Here is a 23,997-nt window from a genome sequence, read left to right as displayed (position 1 = left end):
GTGGCTGAATTTCCTGAATTAAAAGTAAATATGTGTCCATTTGTTTCTCAGTTTAATCTCTGCGGTTTAGACTAACCTGCAAAGACTGAATCAATTCAGCCTCAGGCTTTTTGACTGTCTGTACTTAGCCCATGACAACGGTAAGCCCTGTTGGACTTAAATCCTATTTATGAAGGGCCTATCCTGTATCTGTACCTCTGCAGTGTTGGATTTGCAGACTCAACAAATTGAGCTACTCTTTAAAACCAGAAAATAAAACTGACAAGAAATAGGTACTTAAGTGACAGCCTAAGCTGAATGAAATGCAAGAATTAGAGACCGCCAAAAGATGACAAATATAATTGAAAGAGGATGCTTTAGTATTGCACAGTGTCACTAGTAAGTAGAACTTGCAAGTTATAGGATTAATGTTGTGATTTTGACCAGTAAATTGCTCAAACCATTTGTAGCATTTTAATCTTGCTCTATAGCAAATTAGATGCTATTATTCAAATAATGTATACATCAAATAGGAGCAAGGTGGGCAGAGTATAGAATGTGGGGTTTTGTGATTTAGGAAGTCCTATTAATAGAGGTAGCCAAGATAATCACATTTTTAAAAATGCTATCTCATTTTAGTGGCTTGGAGCCCCAGAGGAAGTTGGAGTTCTTAATCACAATCCAAGCATCAATTGGCATGGCTCTATGGGTGTAGCTCTATTTGACTTGTCGCCTTGTGTATATTGATTTATTCATTATTCTGGGAATAATGTTGTAATTCACTTCCTCTGCCAATAGCTCACCACCTCCAGACTCTTTAGGCCAGGGGTCAGCAACCTACAACTCCTGGCCCAGATCCAGCTTGGGAAGAGGTTGGATCTGGCCCAGGAAGGTCTGACCCACTCTAGGACAGCACAGAGGATCAGGTGGCATATAGCTGTGCCAAGCCTTCCCTCTGGAGCACCCTCCTCCACAGCCCTCTCCATTGCTCTCTCATGCTTGTGTTAACCTTGTTGCAGAGGGGTTTGGTATCCACAGTGAGGGAAGTACAGGCAGTTTGAGGTCTCAGAGGAGTGGAGGTTTTTAGCCTATGGCAGAGGCAGGTTCCAACATGTGGCCCAAGATAGCAAAATGATGCCCATCCTTACAATAGGTTATCCATAAACAAGACATTTTGCAATTTCTTGTCATCATTGTAGTAAACCTATATTCCCATTTTAAGTGTCCTTGATGCTCATTAAAACAGTGTTTTCTTGTTGGTGGTTATGGGGAGAAGACATTGCATTATTTCAGATATTTCGGTTTATAAACCAATAGTTATAATGCCCCCAACAGTATTTAGGCCAGCTCTTAAATAGTATTTCTAAGAAAATTACAGACTATTTTAGTTGTCCTATTCTAAATGCAAACTCTTGAGTTTTCTTTTTAACAGAAAGGAGGGTTCAGAAAAATGCAGCATGTGACCACTATTGAAAACAACTTTTGAAGGCAGCATCTCCTCATCTCAGCAGCATTGCACCTGGTTTGCTAATGCAAAGTTTTCCATAGAACCATAGAGAAGTAGGGCTGGAAGGGACCTCTGGAGGTCATCTAGCCCAACCCCCTGCCTAAAGCAGGATCATCCTTATCCAAATCATCCCACACATCCTTGTCTAACCTATTAGTAAAACTATACTATTAACCCTGTCACAAAAACACAAGGCATAACACCCTAACCTGACACAGATAAAGCAGAGGGACAATGTCAGCTAGGATCCTGCTACTGCAAGGGTTATTGAAATATGCTTCAGAGATCCATGGAAGAGAGCCATGTCCCCTGCCACAGAGGAAAGCAAATCCCCCCATAGTCTGTACCAGTTTGACCATGGGGGAAAATTCCTTCTTGATCCCTAAGGTGGTGATTGGTCTGACTCTCAGCGGAGGGGCAAGACCTTTTATTGAGGAACCCCTGGTTTTTAGGGCCCAGCAAGGATGCTGGCACACACAAGTCAAAATCTTTCACCTCCTGACATGTGTAGCAACAGGAGGGGGGAAAAATATTCCTTCTTGGTCCCATGTGGCAACCAGCAAAGCGCAGACATAGTGGGACATACCCGTAATAAAACATAGGCATAGCTACTCCTAGATCATCCCTGACCAATCCTTATCCAACCTCTTCTTGAACACCTGCAAGGATGGAGATTCCACAACTTCCATAGGCAGCCAATTCCACTGCCTCATTGCTCTAACAGTAAAGAAGTTATTTTTGATATCCAATGTAAACCTACTCTGCTGCAACTTCAAGCCATTTGTCCATGTCCTACTTTCTGCAGCAACAGAGAAAAGGTGTTCTTTTTCTCTATGGCAGCCCTTTAGCTTCAGATATTTGCAGGTGTCATTATATACAGTATATAAGGCCTGTGCGAAGCGGCTAGTATTCGCTTCGGATTTGGCCGATTCGGGGGACAGTGATTTGATTTGGTGATTCGAATCGCTGTCCTGAATCAATTCAGCCGAATCTGATTTGGAGATTTGGCTGCTGCCAAATCAGATGAATCTCTGAATCACCCAGGCCCATCCCGCACCCACTGTCCCAGCCCGGCAATGGCTGCCCCTCCTGCCCCAGCTCTTTGGGAAAAAAAGCCCCGACTCAGTGGGTGCTGCCAGGCAGGGGGCGATCCCTGCACTGCCCCACGCTGTGTCGGGGGCTCTGCATAAGTCCCCCCCGCTGTCCCAGCTCCCACATGGCTGCCCCGTCCACCCCAGCTCCGGCATTTTAAGGAAAAAAAAACCCAAACCCCTCAGCCTCACTGGCTCCTGCCCAGTGATCCCTGCTGCCCCCTGCTGCCCCACGCCATGTGGGGTTTTTCCATGATCCCCCCTGAAGCCCCAAGGCTGCTGCAGAAGCTGGTGAGTCTCTAGGTTTTTTTCATTTTTTTCCCCTTAAAGGGCCAGTGCTGGGGCTGGGGGAGTGAGGGGAGGGTTGAGGGGCTCGTGCAGAGCCCCCCATGCAGTGTGTGGCAGTTGGGGTCAGCAAGGATCGCTCCCCGCCCAGCAGCACCTGGTGAGTGGGGGGTTTTCTTCAAAGGACCAGGAACTGGGGTGGGCAGGGCAGCCATGGGGGGGGCCTGGGGGAGCAGGCAGGGGATAGGGGCTGGCAGGGATCCCCCCATGGTCCCCTCCCCCACCCCCTACTTACCAGCGCAGAGCCTGGCTGCAGCTCCCTGCTGCAACAGGTAAGGACTGCCTGAATCATCGAAGCTCTCTGAATCTTTTCCGAAGATTCAGAGAGCTTTGAATCGATTCGGACCTTTTTATCGGTCCTCTGATTCGTTTTGGATTTGGAGATTCGGCCTCTGAATTGAATCAGCACCCAAAGCTTCGCACAGCCCTAATATCTATACAGAACTTCCCACAACAGGTTCCCAAGCTGGGTTGATCTCTCCACACTACTGTCATGTTAATAAACAGTAATAAAATAGCTGGGATCAGAATTAGACCATTGCTATGGTGTGCTTTTAATAATTGTGACTTTCCTTGTGTCCTTCAAGAACCTCTTGATATGAAATAAATATGATTTCTTTTCTTAAGCTAAAGTTCAGGCCATACTAATTATAACTTTAGATTTTTAGCCAGCTCTAAACATTTACTGTTGTTTCTCGAAGCTTATTTCTTTCTCCTACATTTTATTTTCTAGCGCAAAGCCCACTGCACAGACATACTTTCAAAGGCTGGCTTGAAACCGAGCTAATGTCGACAGATTACTTTGTAACTATAGGATTAGGCCATGCTCTTGACATCCATAAACCATTGCTGATCTAATTGAAATCCACTTAAAAATATGTTGATATCTGCGCCCCCTCTTGGTACAAGATATGCTGTATATAATGCTGAGCTGATATGCTGTTTATTAGCTTTTTTGTGCAGTGAACGCACCAGGTGTCTGGCACAAAACAAGAATGAAAAATATAAATGGGGGATTAACAGAGATAAGAGCTTTAGACATGGAAGAGTCCCAGGTTTCAGGGGAGGGTCTGTGAGCCTATAATGATAGGCAAGATGTAATAATGGCAAGATTCCCTCATATAGGCAGGCCCTGAAATGCTGATGTTTAAGATCTTTTGTTTTGCTTAAGTGCTGGACAGTTTGGGAACCACAGTGATGTGGTTGACTGGCCTATGTTGCTCCGAGAGTGATGGAAATAACAAGTCATAATGAAAATGCCCCATCTTTCAGGCCTCCTTTCTAGGCAAAACAGGGACGCAGGGCCAAAGTTGGGCTGTCAGTACCTGTCAGCCTACAAGCAGCAGAGAGTTGGGCACAGAAACAAGGCCTCGTGTAACCAGCTTGACAGCCACAACAGCTATCTGACAATGTGAACCCCAAATGCTTTGGGCAGGGAAGCCTGGGGTGTGCCTTCTGCTATAGGTCAGGGCTGCCCAACTTCTGAGGGGCCAGGGATTGCAACAGCAAAGGCCACATCCAATGGGAGCCACATGAGCTGGGAGCACCCTCCGCCCCCGCCCCCTCCACTGCACTGCACCATGCACAGGTGGGGGTGGTGCCCCCCATCCTGCTGCACTGTGCACATAAGCAGGCGGGTGACTCCCCTGCACTGTTCATGGGCAGGTGAACACTCCCCCACCCCTCTACACTGTACACATGGGGCAGGGCACCCCCATTCACTGCAGCTCCTTGCCTCACCTGCAGCTCCTGGGCTCCGCTGTGCGCTACGTCTCAAAGGTGGCCCAGACTGTTGGCTTACCCAGCAGTGTGGCTGTGTAGTACTGTGCTGTCCTGCCCCCCCAGTGCTGGATCAGACAGGAGAAGCTGGGAGATGGAGCCACAAGACCCTGGCTGATGCTACAACCAGAGCAAAAGATAGCAGTGGCTCTCTGGGGACCCAGTGGTCACATGTTAACTCGTCACAGGTAACATGTGGCCTGCCATCCGGCAGATGGACAGAATCACAGAATCGTAGGACCAGAAGGGACCTGTAAGCTCATCAAGTCTGGTCCCGTGCCATGGGCAGGAGGTAGTTGGGCTCAAACAAGCTGAACAAGGTGCTTGTCCTGTCTCCTTTTGAACATCTCCAGGGATGGTGACTGCACCACCTCTGCAGGGAGCGTGTTCCAGATTCTAGATACCCTTATGGAAGTCTTTCCTTATGCTCAGCCTAAATCTTCCCTCTACTAGCTTTTGCCCATTGAACCTCGTCCTTCCAAGGGGTGCCTTTCTGAAGAGTGGCTTGGTGTTTGCCCTGACATGCTTGTAGGCAGCTATCAAGTTGCCTCTCAGTCTTCTCTTACTCAGACTGAACAAACCCAGTTCCCAGAGTCTCTCCTCATAGAGCCTATCCTCCAGGCTCCTGATCATACGGGTGGCCCTTCTCTGTATCCTTTTGAGCTTAAGTCGCATCCTTCTTGAAGTGTGGTGCCCAGAACTAAACACAGTACTCCAGCTGTGGCCTCACCAATGCCAAATAGAGGAGGAGAAGCACCTCTCTGGATCTATCGGCAATGCATCGGCTGATACACGCCGGAGTTCTATTTGCCCTGCTGGCGATTTCATCGCACTGATGGCTCATATCTATCCTCTGGTCGATTGTCACCCCCAGGTCCTTTTCAGATGCAGTGTCAGCCAGTGGATCACCACTCATTGTATAGTTATGATGAGAGTTCTTCTTACCCAGATGAAGGACCCAACACTTGTCCCTATTGAACCTCATCTAATTGTGTTGAGTCCATAGGACCAGCCCATCATGGTCATTCTGGATCCTTAACCTGTCCTCATATGTGTCCTGATTTCCCCACAGCTTGGTGTCATCCACAGACTTAATCATTGTGCTTTCCACTGCGCCATCCAAGTCATTGATAAAGATGTTAAAGAGGATGGGCCCAAGCACTGATCCCTGGTGGACACCACTCGAGATGGTCCTTCAGGATTTGTCCATCCCATCAGTTACAACTTGCTGGGATTGGCCTCTGAGCCAGTTGCCAACCTACCTCACTGAAGACTGGTCTAGTCCTGTACCCTCCAACTTAATTGACAGAATCCCATTGGACACAGTATCAAAGGCCTTGCTGAAGTCTAGGTAGATGATGTCAATTGCAAGTCCCATATCCAGCTGGTTAGTTATCTGGTCATAGAAGGACACCAGATTTGTTAGGCATGACCTCCCCTTGACAAAGCTGTACTGGTTTCTTCTTAATACTCCACCAGTTACGAGCTTGCGGTTTATGGCCTCCTTGACAATTTATTAGAAGATTTTTCCCAAGACTGAAGTCAAACTAATTGGTCTATAATTGGCAGGGTCATCTCTCTTCCCTTTCTTAAAGATGGATACCACATTAGCCCTCTTCCAGTTGTTCAGGACCACTCCTGAGTTCCACGACTCTTCAAACAGCCTTGCCAGAGGCACCACTATGAGGTTAGCCAGTTCTTCCAGGACTCTCGGATGCAGGTCATTTGGCCCAGCAAACTTGAAAATGTCCAAATGTTCTAAGAGTATTTTCACCTGTTCAGGACTGATTTTATGTGGACTGCTGTCTTCCTCATATTCTCTGTGCCTCTGGCCAGGTGACGAGTTCCTGTCTGATTTCAAGAATACTGATGCAAAGTAAGTATTTAGGAGCTCTGCCTTTTTGCGGGGATCAACTGTGGGCTGTTCCTCCATATTTCGTAGGGGTCCAACAGTGGAGCTTGATTTTTTTCCTTGCTCCCTATGTACCTATAGAAGGACTTTTTGTTGTCTTTTAATTTGGTTGCCAGCTTGATGTCTATGCATGCCTTGGCTTTCCTTGTCTCGTACCAGCAGACCCAGGCTGTATGTATATACAGGCAATCCTCAGACTTACAACACAATTGGTTGCTGAAAACTGCTTCTCAAGTTGAAATGTTGTAACTCTGAACCAGTTTTCCCATAGGAATAATGCTACAAATGGGGGATAGGTTCCTTTACCACCCTGGACACAGCTGCTTCCAGCTCATGTTGCGGTAGGGGACAGCAGGGAGGGAAAGGGTGTGGGGGGGCAGATCTATACCCCCACAGTGAGGGAGGGGTTTGGAGCTGGGGCTGGGGCAAGCTCTGCCCAGGGAGAGGGTGGGGTGGCTCGTCCCACTGTGCATCACTGGTCTGGGAGCTGCTCGTGTGGCGGCTTGTCTGGTGGTTCACACCACTGCTCCCGCCACCGATCCATGAGGGCGTGGGGGGGCAGGGGCGTGTGTCCCAGGATCTGCACGAGGCAGCTGGGGCTGTGCTGGGCTGTGCTCCGGACAGAAGGCGGAAGGCACTAGAAGTGGGGGCTGTGCCCCCCCCCCACACTGGTTGCCCAGCTGGCACAGGACCAGCGCAAGACAGCCGCTGCACTGCCTCCGGACAAGCAGTGCACGGTGGTGGGAGCTAGCCCGGCCTCCCCACACCTCCCAGACAAGCAGTGACTTCGCTCTGGCTGGTTAAATGGTGGCAGGGCATGGGGAGGGTGTGTGCCGCCTGAAACCTCGCTGCAGCCAGCCCGCCCCCCCAGCCTCTGCTCTGCCACCTGCCCTGCCCCAATCTAGAGGCACATATCTCCTCCCCCCAATGCCCTGCCGCAGCTCGCCCAGCTGGGACACAGCTGCTGCTTGTCCAGGAGGCCAGGCCAGCTCCCGCCGCTGTGCGCCATTTGTCCGGAGGCAGTGCAATGGCTTAGTCTTGCGCCAGCCCTGCACCGGTTGAGCAAGCAACGGGGCGACATAGCCCCCACTCCCAGTGCCTTCCACCTGAAGTGCATCCCCAGTTCTGCCTGCCCCACACGGATCCTGGGGCGCATGCCCCTCCCAGACTGGCAGTGGGAGCAGCAGCGAGAGCTGCTGGACAAACCACCACATGAGCAGCTCTCAGACTGGTGATGCACAGTGGTGCGAGCTGCCCTACCCCCTCCCTGGACAGCGCTTGCCCCAGCCCCAGCCCCAATCCCTCCCTCACTGTAGGGGTGTTGATCTGCCCCCCCACATCCCTTCCCTCTCCCCTCGCCCCCACCACAACAGACTTACCAGCAGGACGCAGCTGTGTTGACTGTCGTAAAGGCAAAAACAGTGTGGGAATCTCAAAACAGGGTATCAATTTACAAATGTCATAAATGCCATTTGTCGTTAACTCAAAGACGTAAGTTGAGGATTGCCTGTATTCCTCTCCGGCTGCTGCACCGTTTTTCCATTTCACGTACTCTTCTTGTTTCTTTCTGAGAAGTTCTCTAATGTCCCTGTTGAGAAGTGTGGCAGTGAAAAGCCAGCTGCCCCTAAGATCAACTTACTGGAAGCAATCCTTGTCTAACCTGTTCCTAAAACTACAGTCAATCCTTTCACACAGTCACAAGGCATAGCACCCTAACCTGGTACAGGTAAAGCAAGGGGACAATGGTAGTAAGTGTCCTGCTTCTGCAAGGGTTGTTAAAATATGTTTGAGACATTAATCGTGTTTGAGGGGGATTTATAGATAACAAGATGATCAGCTTGAGAAGGGACCCTGGAAGTGCTTAGATTCTATAGTGAATATGTAGGGCAGGGATGCTCAATCCCTCATACTTGGCTCAAAGAGCCACGCTTTCTGACCTGTGGGGCTCTTCCATGATCCAAAAATCTGGGGGCATGGGAGTGATGTCAGGTAATTGCTGTGCCGCTGCTGCCAAATTTCCAGACCTAAGGGGAGTCCTGGGTGGTGGTAAGGCTGGCTGGGGTACAAGGGTGCTACAGTGCAGGGCTAGACATCAGGCAGCTGTAGCATCCTTGTGTCCCAGCCAGCCTCAGTCACCATCTGCACATGTGTTTCGTCGCACTAAATGACTCTACTTTGGGATAGTATTTGCTCGGGACAGTACTATCCTACAGCAGAGTTAATTAATTTACTGCACACTAATATGGGCAAACTTGTAGACATCCACATGTAGAGATGCTTTCCTGTGGAGCTAATTGGTCAGCTCCACAGTAAAGCACATGTGTAGATGCACTAATTGAGATGTAAAATGGGCTTGAGCCCAAAACAAAAGGATCCTGGATGACCTAGAGCATTGAAAATGGAATGTTTGCATTTTCCTAACTCCCTTTGTCCTAACATGCCAGATGTGTGTGTGCATATCTGCACTTGTGTGCACACACACTTAAAAAATGTGTGAACACTTTTATATATACAGTGGCCTTTCTCTTATGATCTGGATGGATTTGGCATAAATATAGGTATATGGATGGGCCACACAGATACACACACCCACACACATTTTGGGTGGTATTTCGACATATTGGCTGAGCTGTGTTTGCATTGAAGTGGGTGAGAGTAAACTCCCATTGTCTTTAAAGGGAGAAATGTTAAACTACTGCCACGTGCCCAGCCTAAGTGCAAATAATCAATGCCCATTTTAAAACCTGTACAATGACAAAAGTGCATTCAAGTACCATGTGGTTACCACATTAGGAGATTTCCCTTCCTTTATGAGCACATGTGAAAATGAGTACTTTGAAATCGTTTCTGTTTTTAGTGTATCATAGCATCTCACTGTATCTGAAGCCCAGAGGTGACCATTTAAATTAACCACATGTAGTTTCATGTTCAGTAGGAACTGAGGAAAAGCTTCTCATCACTTTCTCAGTATCTTGTGACACTTCAGTAGATTTAGGCTGTAAATATTTCATAAATAGAAAAACAAAACTTCATAATATATTGTTCATTTCTTAATAAGTAGCATGTATGATTTAAGATGGTTAAAAGCTTAGCAACTCCTAGAGAGAGGCTAAGGGCTGCTCTGAATTGTGGCAAGTGATAGCAGCCCCTCTCAGGGATCACAACTGTGCGGGCTGGACCCCGATCCCGCCGCCAAGTGCGGGTCGGGAGGGGCGATCCGCGGCCTGCCTTTGCGCACGCGGGCTGTGGCCAGCAGCCCGGGCACGTGGGGTCGGAGAAAACCGGTGGCGAGCTAGAATTAGTCACAAACGCATAGTGGTTGATTGAAAAGATTGTTTACTTACACCCAAAGATGGTAGTGGTGTAGGCTGGACAGGTTTCCAGGTGCAGCTCCGCTTAAATACTCGCTAGAGGACTACGACAAATTCGGTTGCTCCCACGGAGTTGTTTAAGCTCCGTGGGTTTGGTTTGGTTCCCTGGTCCCCCGGAGTTGTTTAGGCTCCGTGGGTTCAAAAATTGGGTTTACAGGAAAGGAATACGTCTTGGATTGCGATCGGCGACAGGGAGAGGCTAGAAGCGAAAGCTCCGTGTGTTCGGTTATTAAGCCTCTATTGCCCGCTTAAGAGAGGCGCGTTGGGTCCGCAAGGGTCCGCAGCGCTTGGAGATCTTCACACAGCGCGAAGTCTCCTCCTCCTGGCGAGTTCTGTCTCTCTCCAGTTTTCTCTCTCTCTCTCTCTCCTGATGTTCGTGGAGTCCTCCAACTTGGGCGGAAACCACTCAAGCCTTTTGTACGGCTAGCAAGCCAATAGCTAGCCGCCACGTGTGCCTACATTTGGAACTGGCCAATAATGTGGCACGAATCCAAATACAAATGGTGGGAACTCCTTTGCAACGTGCATCACTAGTATGCAAAGAAATGCACCCTGCAAAGAAGCTGTAATTTGGCGGGAAATCCCCCGTTGCACCAGAGTTCTCTCCCGCAGCAGAGACCTCTATAGTGCAAAGAAAGCTACAATTTAGGCGGGAACGTAATTTAGCGGTGCCAAAGCACGCACAAACAAAAACCACAACTTTGGGTTGTGACAACAACCAGGTAGGAATTGCTGGTGTACAGAGTGCCTTGCCACAGCGTCTCTCGGCTTCTTTCTGACTTTGCAGTGTCACTGCTAAGACAGTGTATCTGGAGACTGGCATTTTTATGTAAATATTCCAGCAGGGGAAAGCCTAGCCTTTCCTATAGACAGCTTGGACTTTGGTTTTTTGTTCAGTTCAGGGAATGTTGCCAAAATAATACCCAGATATTGCTAACAGGTGGCTTGTATGTCTACCCTCCCACTGCTTGGCTGGAAAGTGATCTCAGCAAATGGATTTTGTTATGGAGGAAAGATTTGGTTCTTTTTTTTTTTTGTTACTTTCATAAGGAGAAAACAGGAGTTTGTGCAAATGAAATAATCCTGAGAAGCCATCTACTAACAGGCATTTTTAAGAGGATTTTCCTGTCCACAGAATTTATTTGAGACTAGCTTGCATTTGTCCTTCAAGTAAGAGAAACAAGTAGGTACCAACAAAGAATAACTAATTCCTTTGCAGCAACCAGTTTGGAAGAGTTGGACTTGGATTCCCTGGAAGCTGGTATTTTGTGAATGCCGCTGCTGTTTGTCGATGATTAATGCTGACATTTTGGTTAGCTCAAACTAACAATAACAGAGTGCCAAGCAGAGACCTCTTTGCAAGGAACTACCTAGACAACAAACCTCGAGTGATAAGGCAGCAGGAAAACATCTGCCCCTTAATTCAGTCTGTTTGCATTCTGGTTTTATGACACAATCTTGAGAGCTACTGAGCATTTGAAATTCCCATGGAAATCAATATGAGTTGCATGTTCTGGACAGCTTCCAGGATCAAGCTTTTCCTGCATATTCAAATTATTTTTCAGGACATTAGTCCTCTGTAAGTTTGTCCTATGTGTTTGTTGTCTCTTGCTGTCTCTCGCTGTCAGATCCTCAGTATGTTTTCAACAGTGTTATGAATGAAACTGGGCCTTCCCCTCTGGAGCTGCTGCCCACTAGGACAAATTTTTGTCTCTATCTCATCCTATTTCTTGTTTGTGCCTCTTAAACTAATTCTCATTATTTAAGTCTGCGCCCCTAACTCTTTAAATCAGGGGCGAGCAATTATTTTGGGCAGAGGGCTGCTTACTGAGTTTCGGCAAGCCATCGAGGGCCGCATGACAGGCAGCCCAGGGCAGATTAATATTAATTTTCTAAATTGTTTAGGGGCCCCGTGGGCCAGATAGAATGGCCTGGTGGGCTGCATCTGGCCCCTGGGCCACATTTTGCCCACCCCTGCTTTAAATCGACCCAGAGGGCATGTCTACATGAGATGTTTAATGCTGACTAATTAGCTCCACAGTAAATATCACTGTCTGCATGTGAAGTGCTATTAGGATGGAGTAAATTAATTAACTCTGGTGTAGATTAGCACTGCCAGACACGCGCACCGTCCTGTGGTGGTCTTATTTACTCTGCCACAAGGAACATGTAGACACTGATCCGGCTGGCTTGGTCATGAAGGTGCTTCAGTGCAGGGTGTGCCTGCCGGCTAGCTCTACACTGAAGCACCCTCATGCCTCAGCCAGCCCCTCCATAGCACGTTGAGCTGGGTTGGAGCAGCCCCAGGCTGGCAGTCTGACTCCCCAGGCTGGCAGGCTGGCTTCCCGTGTCCTCTGCCAATTGGGGCTGCTCCAACCCAGCTCAATCCTGGGGACACATGTAAACACTGCACCCAAGAGCAACTAAGTCCATCCCAAACTGCATTGGAGTTTATTCAGCCGCATGAATTTTACATGTAGATGCACCCAGTGTGCATGAAAAGCACTGGACAAAACAAAGCTACAGTATTGCATTGTAAAGCATGCATCAGGGCCTTATTTGACTAAGCACTGAATCTTCAAGAAACAGGGGCTCACTGCCTGTTTAAAGCTGAGTGCCTGAATGGCCTAGAACAGTGGTTCTCCACCTTTTTTCTACTGGGACCTATTTGCAAAGATCCATAGCCTGTCCTGATCCACACCCTGCTGGCCCTGCCAGTGCCCAGCCCCCAGTCCCCTGCCTCCCTGGGCCATGCTGGTATCCCTCACTCCCGACCTGCAGCTCCTTCCTCCACCAGCCCTGCCAGAGGGGCCCCCAGCTGTCCCCATCGCGTTTCAGCTGGAGCACAGTGGCTGCGGTGGTTCCAGCTCATGCGGGTGGCAGTGAAGCAAGTCTGGCCCCAGCACGGGCTGGGGGGAGGAGGAGGAGAGGCCTGTGGCACTCCCCCTGTGCTGGGCTGGGGCTGCCCCATGCCGTGCCAGGCAGCCTGGTCATGGCCCCTCCCACCCCCAAAGCAACATCTCCCAGCCCGCTGACCTGCGAACCCAGCCATGCAGCTTCACCTGCTCTCTTCCCTTGCTGGAAGAGCCAGGCGCCTCCCCACCCCCACCCTTGCTGTGCTGCAGCTTGCAGCCTTTTGAAATAGTCTTGCGACCCACTTTTGGGTTGTGACCCATGTGTTGAGAAACGCTGGCCTAGAAAACAAGCCTGAGTCTAGAGCACCAGCAAGCATATGCTTGATGGATATTGTTTATCCTTGATCCCAAAACAAGCATCAAAATGCAATCAGCATCGAGTCTTTGCGACTTGTGTTTCAATGAGTTAATGCCATTAGAATTGGGCATTTAAACAACCCCCACAGAAGACTGCCACAGTAGCGCTGGCCTTTGTGAGACGCAGGGTCCCAACACGCCCTGGATGCTTACCAATCTCTACGGAGATTCTCAGAGATACGCAGTTAAGGTTTTAAGCTAAGTAATGGGAGTGTAGTAATACAGCCCTTTCTTCTCCTGACATCATTTTGCATGAGGTTAAATGGCCTTTCTAGTGTTTTTTTTATGCATGTAGGGTTTACATTCAGAGTCTGTCTGCTGCCCTCTGGCTATCTGAGAACAAGCATCTGCTGCTCACATAAAGCCCCCTCTTGTGGCCTTTCACTCCTTCAAAGAGGGCAGAGTATAATTAATAAGCACTGGAAGTTTAATAGGCAAGTGAGGCAGTGAAATTCTGACATCTATGCAGGGTCAGCCAGAAATATAGGAGTTAAAGGAGGGGAGACCCAGGGCAACAATCTGCTAGTTCTCAAATTGATTAGCAAGGTCTGTTTGTGTTTGGGATGTTAGCGGTACTTGGCAGGGAATGAGGCTGGGCTGCACATCTTAGAGGGTTGGTGCTAGTTGGGAAACAAGCAGGGAAAACTGTCCAGTCAATAGTTACAGACCTGAAGGGCAGACGGAGAGAACAGCAGGTCTTAACATCAGCTGATGGCCTGGGAGAACTCTCTTTGAGTGCAGCAAGGTAACTGCAGCCCTTTGCACCCTCCCCTGGCACCCACTGCATAGGATGCTGGTTTCGGTACCTGCCCAGTGAAGAGCAGTCTTGCTTGAGCAATGAAAGTGCACTGCTGCTGTGGTTTTCAGAGACGTTTCACTTGAGATGGGGCTGTGCTGCTGCAAGGACTGGAAGGGCTGCTCTCAGGAACCCAAAGGTAACTTTGCTTTTCAAAGGTTGTACAGGAAGCTTGCTGGCAGGGTTAAGACCAGTCCCCCTCCTCCCCATCCTACTCTACCACATGCCCTTTGGCAAGCTATTTTGTACAGAATAATTGCTTCTGGAATAGCATTACCTTGACGCTTTGCTAACCCCCACTGTCCTTGCAAAGACTCTTCTCCGTGAAGTTCGGTTTTTAATGTCTCGATGTCCACTTCAGTTGGGACGGAATCATTCCTTTTGTTTCTCCTTTTTACCATAACTCCGAGCTGCATGAGCAATGTTATTTGGCTGCTAATGCTGAACCCTTGCTAAGTGCCAGCTTCTGAACTGGAACAAGCAATTGGGAGATGTTGGCTGAAGGTGGGAGGAGGCAGTTGTTGCTTTCATTTTCTTTGAGCTCAAAGGTCAATTGGCATTAATGTATGACATGAATTTCGCAGCTTCTGAGTCCAGGATGCAATCTATGTTTTGCATATTTGCTTATGGGTCAAAATTGAGGATTAAAGTTTGGAGTCCTCATATTATTGCTAGTCCAGTCCTACCTACCTTAGCCCGGTTTGAATGTGACCTACGTTTCAGCAGCGCAACTGAGCTGATTTTCCATATTTTCTGATCACCTCAAATCCCTTGAAAAGTGCAGTTATATGTAATTGGTACATCAAATAGCAGTAGTATTATATCTCTGCTGGTGTGAATTGTATTTAGAATACAACTTAATCTTTCTTCTTTTTCCCACTGCAAAGTGAATCCTGACAAATAAACTGTGAACTACACCCTGAAGGGTCACATCCAATGAACTGCATTTCCCATTTTTTTCCGTTTATGTCCTGTAAGACTTACACTTCCTGAAGATTCAGACCTCTAAGGGCTTCACGTGGGAGGTATGGTGTCCTCCAAGCAAAGTCCTAAATGGTCTCAAATCCTGTATCCCCCCTAAGGAACATAAGTGCTTTCTGAATGCTCGTCTATCCATCAGGACTGGAACTAGATATTCTTTTAGCAAAGCTAGAAGGTGATGGCTTAGTTTAAATTTATCAATGCCTTTTTGGACAACTTACAAACAGAGACACTAACAGCAATTTTATAGCTGTATTTATATATTGAAAAAAGCAGTGAGATTTGGCATCTAAACAGTTAATATAGCTAGTCAGATTTCTTTTCATTGATTTTTTTAGATTGAAAAATGTCTTTCTGACAAGACAGAAAACTTCACAAGAAAACTATCTTTTTTTAATGAAGATTTTGGAGATTTGTTGAAAAAATAATAATGTGGGTAGAATTCATAAGAAAGCCCAAAATATTTTAGTTTTTTTGATAGTTGAAATGACATTTTTTATTTCTGAGCCACTGAATATCAAAATGTTGGTGGTTCATATTAGAAATCAAAAAGTGTTCACTTTCTTTAAAAGTGTTCACAGTAAATGAAATACTCATTTACTTTTCAGCTTTAACCTTCCAAGTCATCATTTTAGCTGTTGTGGGTTGCTAAAAGGCTTTTGTTTTATTTTCTATTTTCATCCTTAAAGTAAAATAGAAATAGTAGTATAGAAATGTTTGGCTTCTATATATATATCTCACCACAGTATCACTCCAGTGAGTTGTACATTAGTGTATGGAAGTTACTTTAAATTAGATAAATGGTATTATATGAAAAATAAAGCTAAATGAAGGATGCACCGATATCATGAGGTGATGTCTATCAAATCAGCTACTGTATAAAGTAGATTGGCACTGCAATAGAGTTTAATTAGAACCAGGTGAATAACAATTTATCTCCCTGCAACCTCTCAAATGGGAGCTCAGAGTTAAGGAGGGTCACATCAGGATGATCATAAACCTTGTTAAAATTAACTCAGAAGCACTTGACACAATTAACTCAATTTTAGGAGTGACTGTCCCGTCTGCAGGGTACCCAAATCGGACCCAGGGTGAGACCTCTTAAATTCTTTTCTGGAGATGGGCCCAAACCAAAATGCCAGCTCCAAGCAACCCTGAGCTCTGTATCTTAATTAAGGGAAGGTTTGAACCCAGGGGCCAAAATCTTTGACCTTAGTTATGCCAGTGTGAATCCAGAGTCACTCCTTTGACTTTGGTTAAGTTACTCAACTTTTATGCTGGGGTGATACTAGAATTCTGGCTCTGGGTCTCCAAAAGGCCCCCATGGCCCACAATGCCACTTCCTTTCTGAGTTTCCCACCTTCTTTTAATATAGTGGTAACCATCGATCCTCCTGGATCATGGTGTATACTTGAAGGCCACACCAGACCTTCGATGCATATGCCTGGGCAGGAATATTTTTGGAGGAGTGAAGGCTGCCCAGACCTTCCATTTTCCCTTTAAGCCATTGAGACAGAATCCAAAGACCAGATGTTTGGTGTCTCCATGGCTGTAATTGTATAAGTGCCTGGGAATTGAACCCAGGTCTCCTGCCTGGTAGACAAAGATGCTACCACTGGACCATGGGGGACTTCTTTTTTTAAAAAGAGAGAGCATTTTAGCTGACACATTTCTTTGAGGCTCTGACACATCAAGGAGGTGTGTCAGAGCACCATTAAGCCTGCCACACATTTCTGCCAAATGGAAATGAAAGTCCAGCATTAAGTTGTGCTTTATATATAGAGTCACCTAATCAATCAGCATTCGGAAAGTGAGTATGCAGTACTCTCACAAATTCAGGGATTACCTTCAAGTCTAGCCCACTAAAGGCCCTGCCACCGGTTAGCTTTTATTTTGAAAATGGCCTTGGTTGTACCTTCTTCATGATCTGAACCTTTCCTACTGTAACAACTCTTTTAGACTGTGTCAAGGGCACCATCAATTCTAGTTTGCTGCCCAATATTGATTGTGGACAAATGAGATTTTTACAAAACTGAAGACTAACACATGCTTTGCTACTGTGTCAACCCACCCTAAGAAGAGCTGCATGGTTCCATCTCTGTCTGCACTGGGGAGAGGCGTGACTTACAGAGCTGTGATCCAGATTTTGAATCTAGGCATTTGAAGATGGATTGTCTCACAGCATTTTGGTGCACTTATTTAGGAATCTTAAGTAATCTTTAGGATTTCAGATCTCTCCACAACATGGGGGTGTTGGCAGCTAGGTTTATATAATACACACAGGTGTATCTATATGAGATGTTTACTGCAGTTGCCTAATTAGCTCTACAGAAAACATCTCGGCATCTACATATGCAGCCCTATTAGTCTGTAGAAAAGTAATACGCTCTGCAGCAGGGTAGTACTTATATTTCCAAGTACTACCCTGTTGTGGAGTTTTTCTTGTGCACAGCACAAGTTTTTTCATGCACAGCAATGCATGTGTAGATGCTGACCCAGCTGGCTGGGGCATGAGGGTGCTTCAGTGCGGGGGCTGCCTGTGGGCTGGCCCTGCGCTAAAGCACCCTCATGCCCCAGCCACCCCTCCGCAACATATTGAGCTAGGTCGGAGCAGCCCGGGGCTGGCAAGCTGCCCCGCCCCGGGCCCCCTGCCAGCCAAGGCTGCTCTGACACTGCTCAACATGCTGCAGCCCCAGGGAGCAATACATTCCAGCGTGATATGTGCCAGAGTATATTGCTTTGAATTAACTGCACATGTAGATGCACCCACAAAGAAAGCGATTCTCATCTTCCATGCTGCTTTACACCATTGTATCTCTTTGGCCTCAAGGGAGGTTCTCTTTGCTGCTGCTGCTGCTGTGGCAGCACAATCTGTCAGGAAGTCTTTGTGTTGTTGGCAAATGCATTCAGAGCTTGCTTTGTGCTACTGTTCCTTTGGCCTTTTGCCCATGTACTTCAACAGATATAGTTCGTTGGTGAGCTATGAAAATCTTTAGGGTAGATGTAGGTGGGTGGGCATGGTTTGGAGTCAGGGAGCTAATGGTTGCGCTTCTGCTTCATCCTACCAGCTTTTGCCTTGGCGAAAAGAATATCTGGGCCTGACAGGTCAGGCACAGGCAGAATTGGCCTGAGAGTAGATTACTATTCTTAGGGAGCAGTTTTATGTAGAACAAACCATATGATTATCTATGGTCTCCAGGATACTGGAATAGCAAGAGACCAGTATGGACATTTTCTTTGGCCTAAAATGGTTGTGAACAAACTTATTGTGCTTGCCTTGCATATCAGAAGGGAGGAGAGACCTAAAAGTGCTCTTTGTTGAATGGGAACCTCTTCAATGGAAAAGCTGTAAGGTAGAAACAAGTAACAAATGTCATTTTCGGCAGCGGTTATATGATTGGGTTTGTCCTGCTGGGCAGAGGCACTGAAACATCCCCATAGCCTATCCAGTACCAGGATGTGGGTTTGGATAATTTGGTCGTTGTTGTCAGTAAAAATTATGGTAAGCCTTTCTTTTTCACAGGAATTTGAGTGAAAAACTACTGTCTACCCTTTCAGTAATACTGCCGGTTTGTAGTCCCTCACTGATTTCCTTCAGCCAGCTGATATTCAGTATTTCTCTGGATCCTGTGTTTAAGAAGGTGCAAAGTCCTGAGAGGGACTGGAAAGAGAAGCACAAGAGAAGACTGGGAAGAGTAGCACAATGAGGGACTGGGGTTTATTTGAAGAACTAAAGATAATGGGGGTTTCCAAAGAGAAGCTGTAATCTGAGGCAGGGAGAGGGGTAAGCAGCAGGGAAAGCTGTTAAAATAATAAATGTATCCCTAGTGGGAGTCCTAGTGGACTCCAAGATGAACATGAGTCGGCAGTGTGATGAAGCCATCAGAAAAGCCGATGGCACTTTATCGTGCATCAGCAGATGCATGACGAACAGATCCAAGGAGGTGATACTTCCCCTCTATCGGGCGCTGGTCAGACCGCAGTTGGAATGCTGCGTTCAGTTTTGGGTGCCGCACTTCAAGAGGGATGTGGATAACCTGGAGAGGGTCCAGAGGAGGGCCACTCGTATGGTTAAGGGCTTGCAGGCCAAGCCCTATGAGGAGAGACTAGGGCACCTGGACCTCTTCAGCCTCCGCAAGAGAAGGTTGAGAGGCGACCTTGTGGCTGCCTATAAGTTCATCACAGGGGCACAGAAGGGAATTGGTGAGTATTTATTCACCAAGGCGCCCCTGGGGGTTATAAGAAATAATGGCCACAAGCTAGCAGAGAGCAGATTTAGACTGGACATTAGGAAGAACTTCACAGTTCGAGTGGCCAAGGTCTGGAACGGGCTCCCAGGGGAGGTGGTGCTCTCCTCTACCCTGGGGGTCTTCAAGAGGAGGTTAGATGGGCATCTAGCTGGGGTCATCTAGACCCAGCACTCTTTCCTGCCTTTGCAGGGGGTTGGACCCGATGATCTGTTGAGGTCCCTTCCGACCCTAGCATCTATGAATCTATGAATGATTGCACACTTAATTCATACAACACAATTTTATTTTAAAATTCTTTGCTACACGTATAATACTGCTTAGCTTTAAGAAACACCACAAACATTAAGAACACAATAACTACATATATTAGAAACAATGCTCCAAATGAACTTCCTTCCCAAACAATGTTATAAGAATTAGTATTACAAAAACAACTACAATTACAACTAAAAGTTAAGTTTGAGTTAATACTATTATTTTCATAATATACTTACAATTCTAGAATTCCAAGAAGCCAAACACCTAAATATGGTTTCATTCCTCAGTAGTACAATTTAATGGGTTGGCCTCAATAGTACGATTCAATGGGCTGGCCTCAGTAGTGATAGGAACAAGTCCCCTTCCTTCAGTCCCACTCAGGCACTCTGTGGCTTCAGCATGAACTAAGAGATTCGTGTTAATGGAGAGGGTGGTTCAGGCGATCAGTCTGATCCAGCCTACACTTGCGATTCTTCCTTTGTTGTTCTGCAAGTGAGGTTACCTCCAAATTGGGACAGTAGGTTACAATATTTCTTGAGTGATTTGCTGTCTTGGGCCCCTCCTACCCAAACCTGTCACTACTCCCAAATTTGGGCTCGGATCTTTCTTAACAGATTTCTGGTGGGTTCAGTTTTTTTTGTTGACCATTTAGTTACTTTGGGGAATTTCCACACCACTGCAGTGACCTTTCTTTCCAACCCTTTCAAAAGCCCCTAGGGTTTTATCTCTTGGGATGTTTGTTTAAGGGTCGTTTTTAGGTTAACTTTGTTAAAGGCCTCTAGAGATAAAATTCAAGAGTTAAGACTTTGAGCAAGGCCAGGACCTTCCACACGTAGGCCAAAACAATGGCCTAGATAAGAAGATGAATCTTGTCTTTTTCCTAAACTGGGTAATGGGCATTTATTATAAGCATTCAAATATTACATTCAATATGACAACTTACAAAAAATTTATACCCACAATCTTAGCCCAAAAGCCAGGTCCTTATTCAAGCCCATATACATAGTAAAGTGGGGGACTGTCAGTTGGCAGCCTGGCAGGAGCAAACCGCGCTTTGGGTTGGGCAAGTCTCTGGTCAGAGATGTCCGGGAGAGTCCCCTGGTACCACAGAGTCATGGTGTGGGTTGGGCCAAGAAGGATTTCCTACCATAAACCCAACTGAATCTGGTTCTTTATTCGAACCCATATACTTAGCACAATGAGTATGGGGGGGACTAACAGTTGGTAACCTGCGACGCGCAAACCACATTTTAGGCTGGGCAAGACTGGTCAGAGAGGTCTAGGAGAGTTCCCCAGTGCCACAGAGACACGGTGTGGGGTGGCCCAAGAAGGATTTCTAGACATAATCCCAGTCCAATACCAGTTCCCTATGTGAGCCTGTATACTTAGTACAGAGCCTGGCACGACCAAACCATCAGTATTCTTTGGGACAGTCCCCAGTGGCATCAACAGGAAATCTGAGGTGGCCCAAGAAATATTTTGCCCCATACTCCCATCCTAAGATGGTCTTCATTTAGAGCTCTGTACTTGATGCAGGATATTATTTTACATATTAATTAGTAAATATGCATAGCTCATGAAATTCTCTCTCTTTAGGATGTGTAATTCATTAGTAACAAGCTTTTACTAGGTATGGATTAGCTTTGAAAAAAGGAACCAGGAATAAGAAATAAGGAACCGGAAATAAGCAACCAATAGTTTTCTCATACTCATAAGCCTCATAATTTTCTCACACTCAGCACAACCCCCTCCTCACCCCCTCTCTGTGCCCAAGGTACAGAAGTAACTAGCTAATGCTCTGGTAGATAACTGAGGCAGTCATCAAGGGAAACCCTAACTGTTGTCTGGAAAATCTACCTGTGAGGTATGTTTTAACAAGAACAAATACTGACCTTTATCCTAATGTAGGTAGAGCATATCTACATCAATAGAATATAAAAGTACTGTTAACCTTTATGGTTGCTATTACTTACGTAGGGAAGGGGAAGGGTATTAACCAATATCATTTCAAAGATATCACATGCTTGTTCATATGTTCAGGCTTTCGCTGAGTCACAGTCCATGTTCTGGAAATAATACTGAAAGCTGCTGATTATTTGCTAAGATGAGCTGCTCAGAAATTTTTCATCGAAACATTATTTTTTGTGTGAGAACCTGATTTCTCATGAGAAAGTTGTTATTTTTTCTGCTCAGGGTTTCTGAAATTATGGGCATTTTTTTCCTAGAAAATAACACCTTTTTTGGATTGGGCCCAAAATGTGTATCACTAGGGGTGCATCTACTTGTACATATTAATGCAACACAATGAACTCCAGCACATATCGCAGTGCAGTTTATTGCTCTTGGGCACTGCATTTACACATGCACCTGGGATCATAGCATGTTGAGCTGGGGTGGACCAGCCCCAGCTGGCAGGGGACCTCGGGGGTTAGCCTGTCAGCCTGGGACAGGACAGGAGTAACCCTTCAGTGGGCCCTAGTCAAATAAACTATGCACCTAGTTGTTTTGCATACGGCAGCAGCAGCAGCTGTCACTGGGGCTTGGAGCTGCAGACTTCAGCCCTAGAAGCAAAAAGGAGCCAGGTGGCATTGCAGTGGCACGGCAGTGGTACTGCTGTGGCAAAATAAGCATAACTGGGCCCCTTCTTCACTTAGGGCCCTAGGCATATGCCTAGTTTGTCTATGCATTAATCCAGCCCTGCCTGGGGCTGCTCTGGCCCTGTTCAGTATGCTGCAGAGGGGCTGGCTGGGGCACGAGGGTGCTCCAGTGCAGGGCTAGTTGGTAGGCAGCCCCCACACTTTAGCACCCTCATGCCCCAGTCAGCTGCATCAGCATCTACATGTGCGGTGCTGTGGAGTAAAAAACTGCAGCACAATAGTACTTGTTATTTACAAGCAGTACCTTGTTGCAGAATTCATTAGTTTCCTGTGACCTTATGGCTAGGGTCAGACATTCAAAAAGCCTTAGCCTGAATTGATTCAATCTTTGCAGGTTAGTCTAACCTGGCTTGGCTAAACCAGTTTGTAACTACAGGCATCCCAGACATGCAAGCACATGCCTGCAGTGGCTCAGGCTAGAAGCTGGGGGGCACTAGAGCAGCCCTCCCTTCCCTTACATAGCACTGAGTTGAGGGGTGCATGGCCAGACCCTGACAGGATGCTCTGATTAGCCCAGCAGAGAATTGATAACAGTGTTTATCACTCCTAACTCAAGTGTTTATCACCCCATTAAGAAAACAACAGAGGGACATGACTAGCTACCTGTTGATTCTGCCTTTATCCCAGACCTTAGCCACCATGTGGTCTGCTAGCTAATACATAGACACCTCTCAGCAAGGCAGAGGGGAGGGGGGAATTCCTGCTTAGCAGGGTGTAGTGAGGGGGAGGGAGGGGAGCAGCCTGCAGTCTCTGCTGGATCTGCAGCCAGGGAGCAAAGGGGAGGTTCAGCTCTGCTGTGGAGCAGAGAGCCCCGTCCAGCCCAGAGAGCATGCCAGGATGCTGGGGGTGTCTGGTTTAACTTAAACCAGCACAGAGTCTGGGACAGACATTGCATAAACCGGGTTGACCCAAATCAGTTAAGTCTGATACTACATTCAACCAGGTTTTTCTCAAATCAGTTTCAGCCATTTTCAAACTGGTTTATATGCACTGAAAATGTGTTCTGTTACAGGCTTGAGCCAGTTTATGTGTAATGTCTGTCCCTAGCCAATAAGACTGCATGTGTAGAAACCATGAGGTTTACTGTAGAACTAATTAGTCAACTCTGCAGTAAATATCTCATGTAGATGCTCCTTGGGTCTGGTATAGATAGGAATAGGATAGAAATGCCTCACAGTTTGATTAGTATATTGACAATAGCTGCGTTTCTGTGGCTGAGGACGGTTATGTGAGGCAGAAAACAAGGATAGGCTGGTGAGATCAGCAGAGCAGTAAGCCATGGTTTGTAGAGAAGTGGGAAATGCTGAAGGAGGAAACGAGGGTGTGGCTATGTGGAGAGCAGATGTACAAGCACGATGAATATATAATGGCTATTTTCTTTGACTGTGACACTTGCACACTGGCTTCTTTTGCATGTAGACAGTCTAAATGCATTGTGGATGAACTTCCATTTACTTCATGCTATGTTTAACTCGGGCACAACAGAAACTTTATACCTGAAGACTTGATAATGTGTCCATCATATCCAGAAGCTCTTGTTTGTTTAATTAGTTGTAACTGGTGGACTCAAATTACTTGCTAATCTGATTTCAGCCTCTCATTTTGGACAGGCTTATGGAGAGAACATTGACACCTGCAATGACAGTTCTTCTACATTCTGTTACAACCTCACATTGCCAGAGCTCAGTGTCTTTAATGAGAGTAATGTGAGTTGGTTGCCCCGTGCTCCACCTTGCCCTTTCTGAGTTTCATTTTTCTGTTTTGATAATATCTACTTAGGTTTTTTTTTAATCCCTTCC

General features: G+C 46.7%; 1 protein-coding gene across 5 annotated transcripts in view; it reads left to right on the top strand.

Annotated features, from left to right (window-relative positions):
• Positions 1-23,997, top strand: part of ARHGAP22 (Rho GTPase activating protein 22) — a 347,339-nt gene that overhangs the window by 134,462 nt on the left and 188,880 nt on the right. The window contains exon 1 of one of the 5 annotated variants that reach the window (XM_019499467.2): positions 13,890-14,191. The exons of the other annotated variants lie outside the window; for them this stretch is intronic. Within the exon in view, the coding sequence (XP_019355012.1) occupies positions 14,140-14,191 (52 nt within the window). The 5' untranslated portion in view covers positions 13,890-14,139. Of the gene's footprint in view, positions 1-13,889; positions 14,192-23,997 lie in introns of those variants that run through there. 5 annotated transcript variants of the gene reach the window in all.

Source organism: Alligator mississippiensis, chromosome 6 (assembly GCF_030867095.1).
Source record: "Alligator mississippiensis isolate rAllMis1 chromosome 6, rAllMis1, whole genome shotgun sequence".
Taxonomy (NCBI): Eukaryota; Metazoa; Chordata; order Crocodylia; family Alligatoridae; genus Alligator; species Alligator mississippiensis.
The sequence above is the reverse complement of the archived record's forward strand: the minus strand, read 5'-3'. Positions and strand labels throughout refer to the sequence as shown.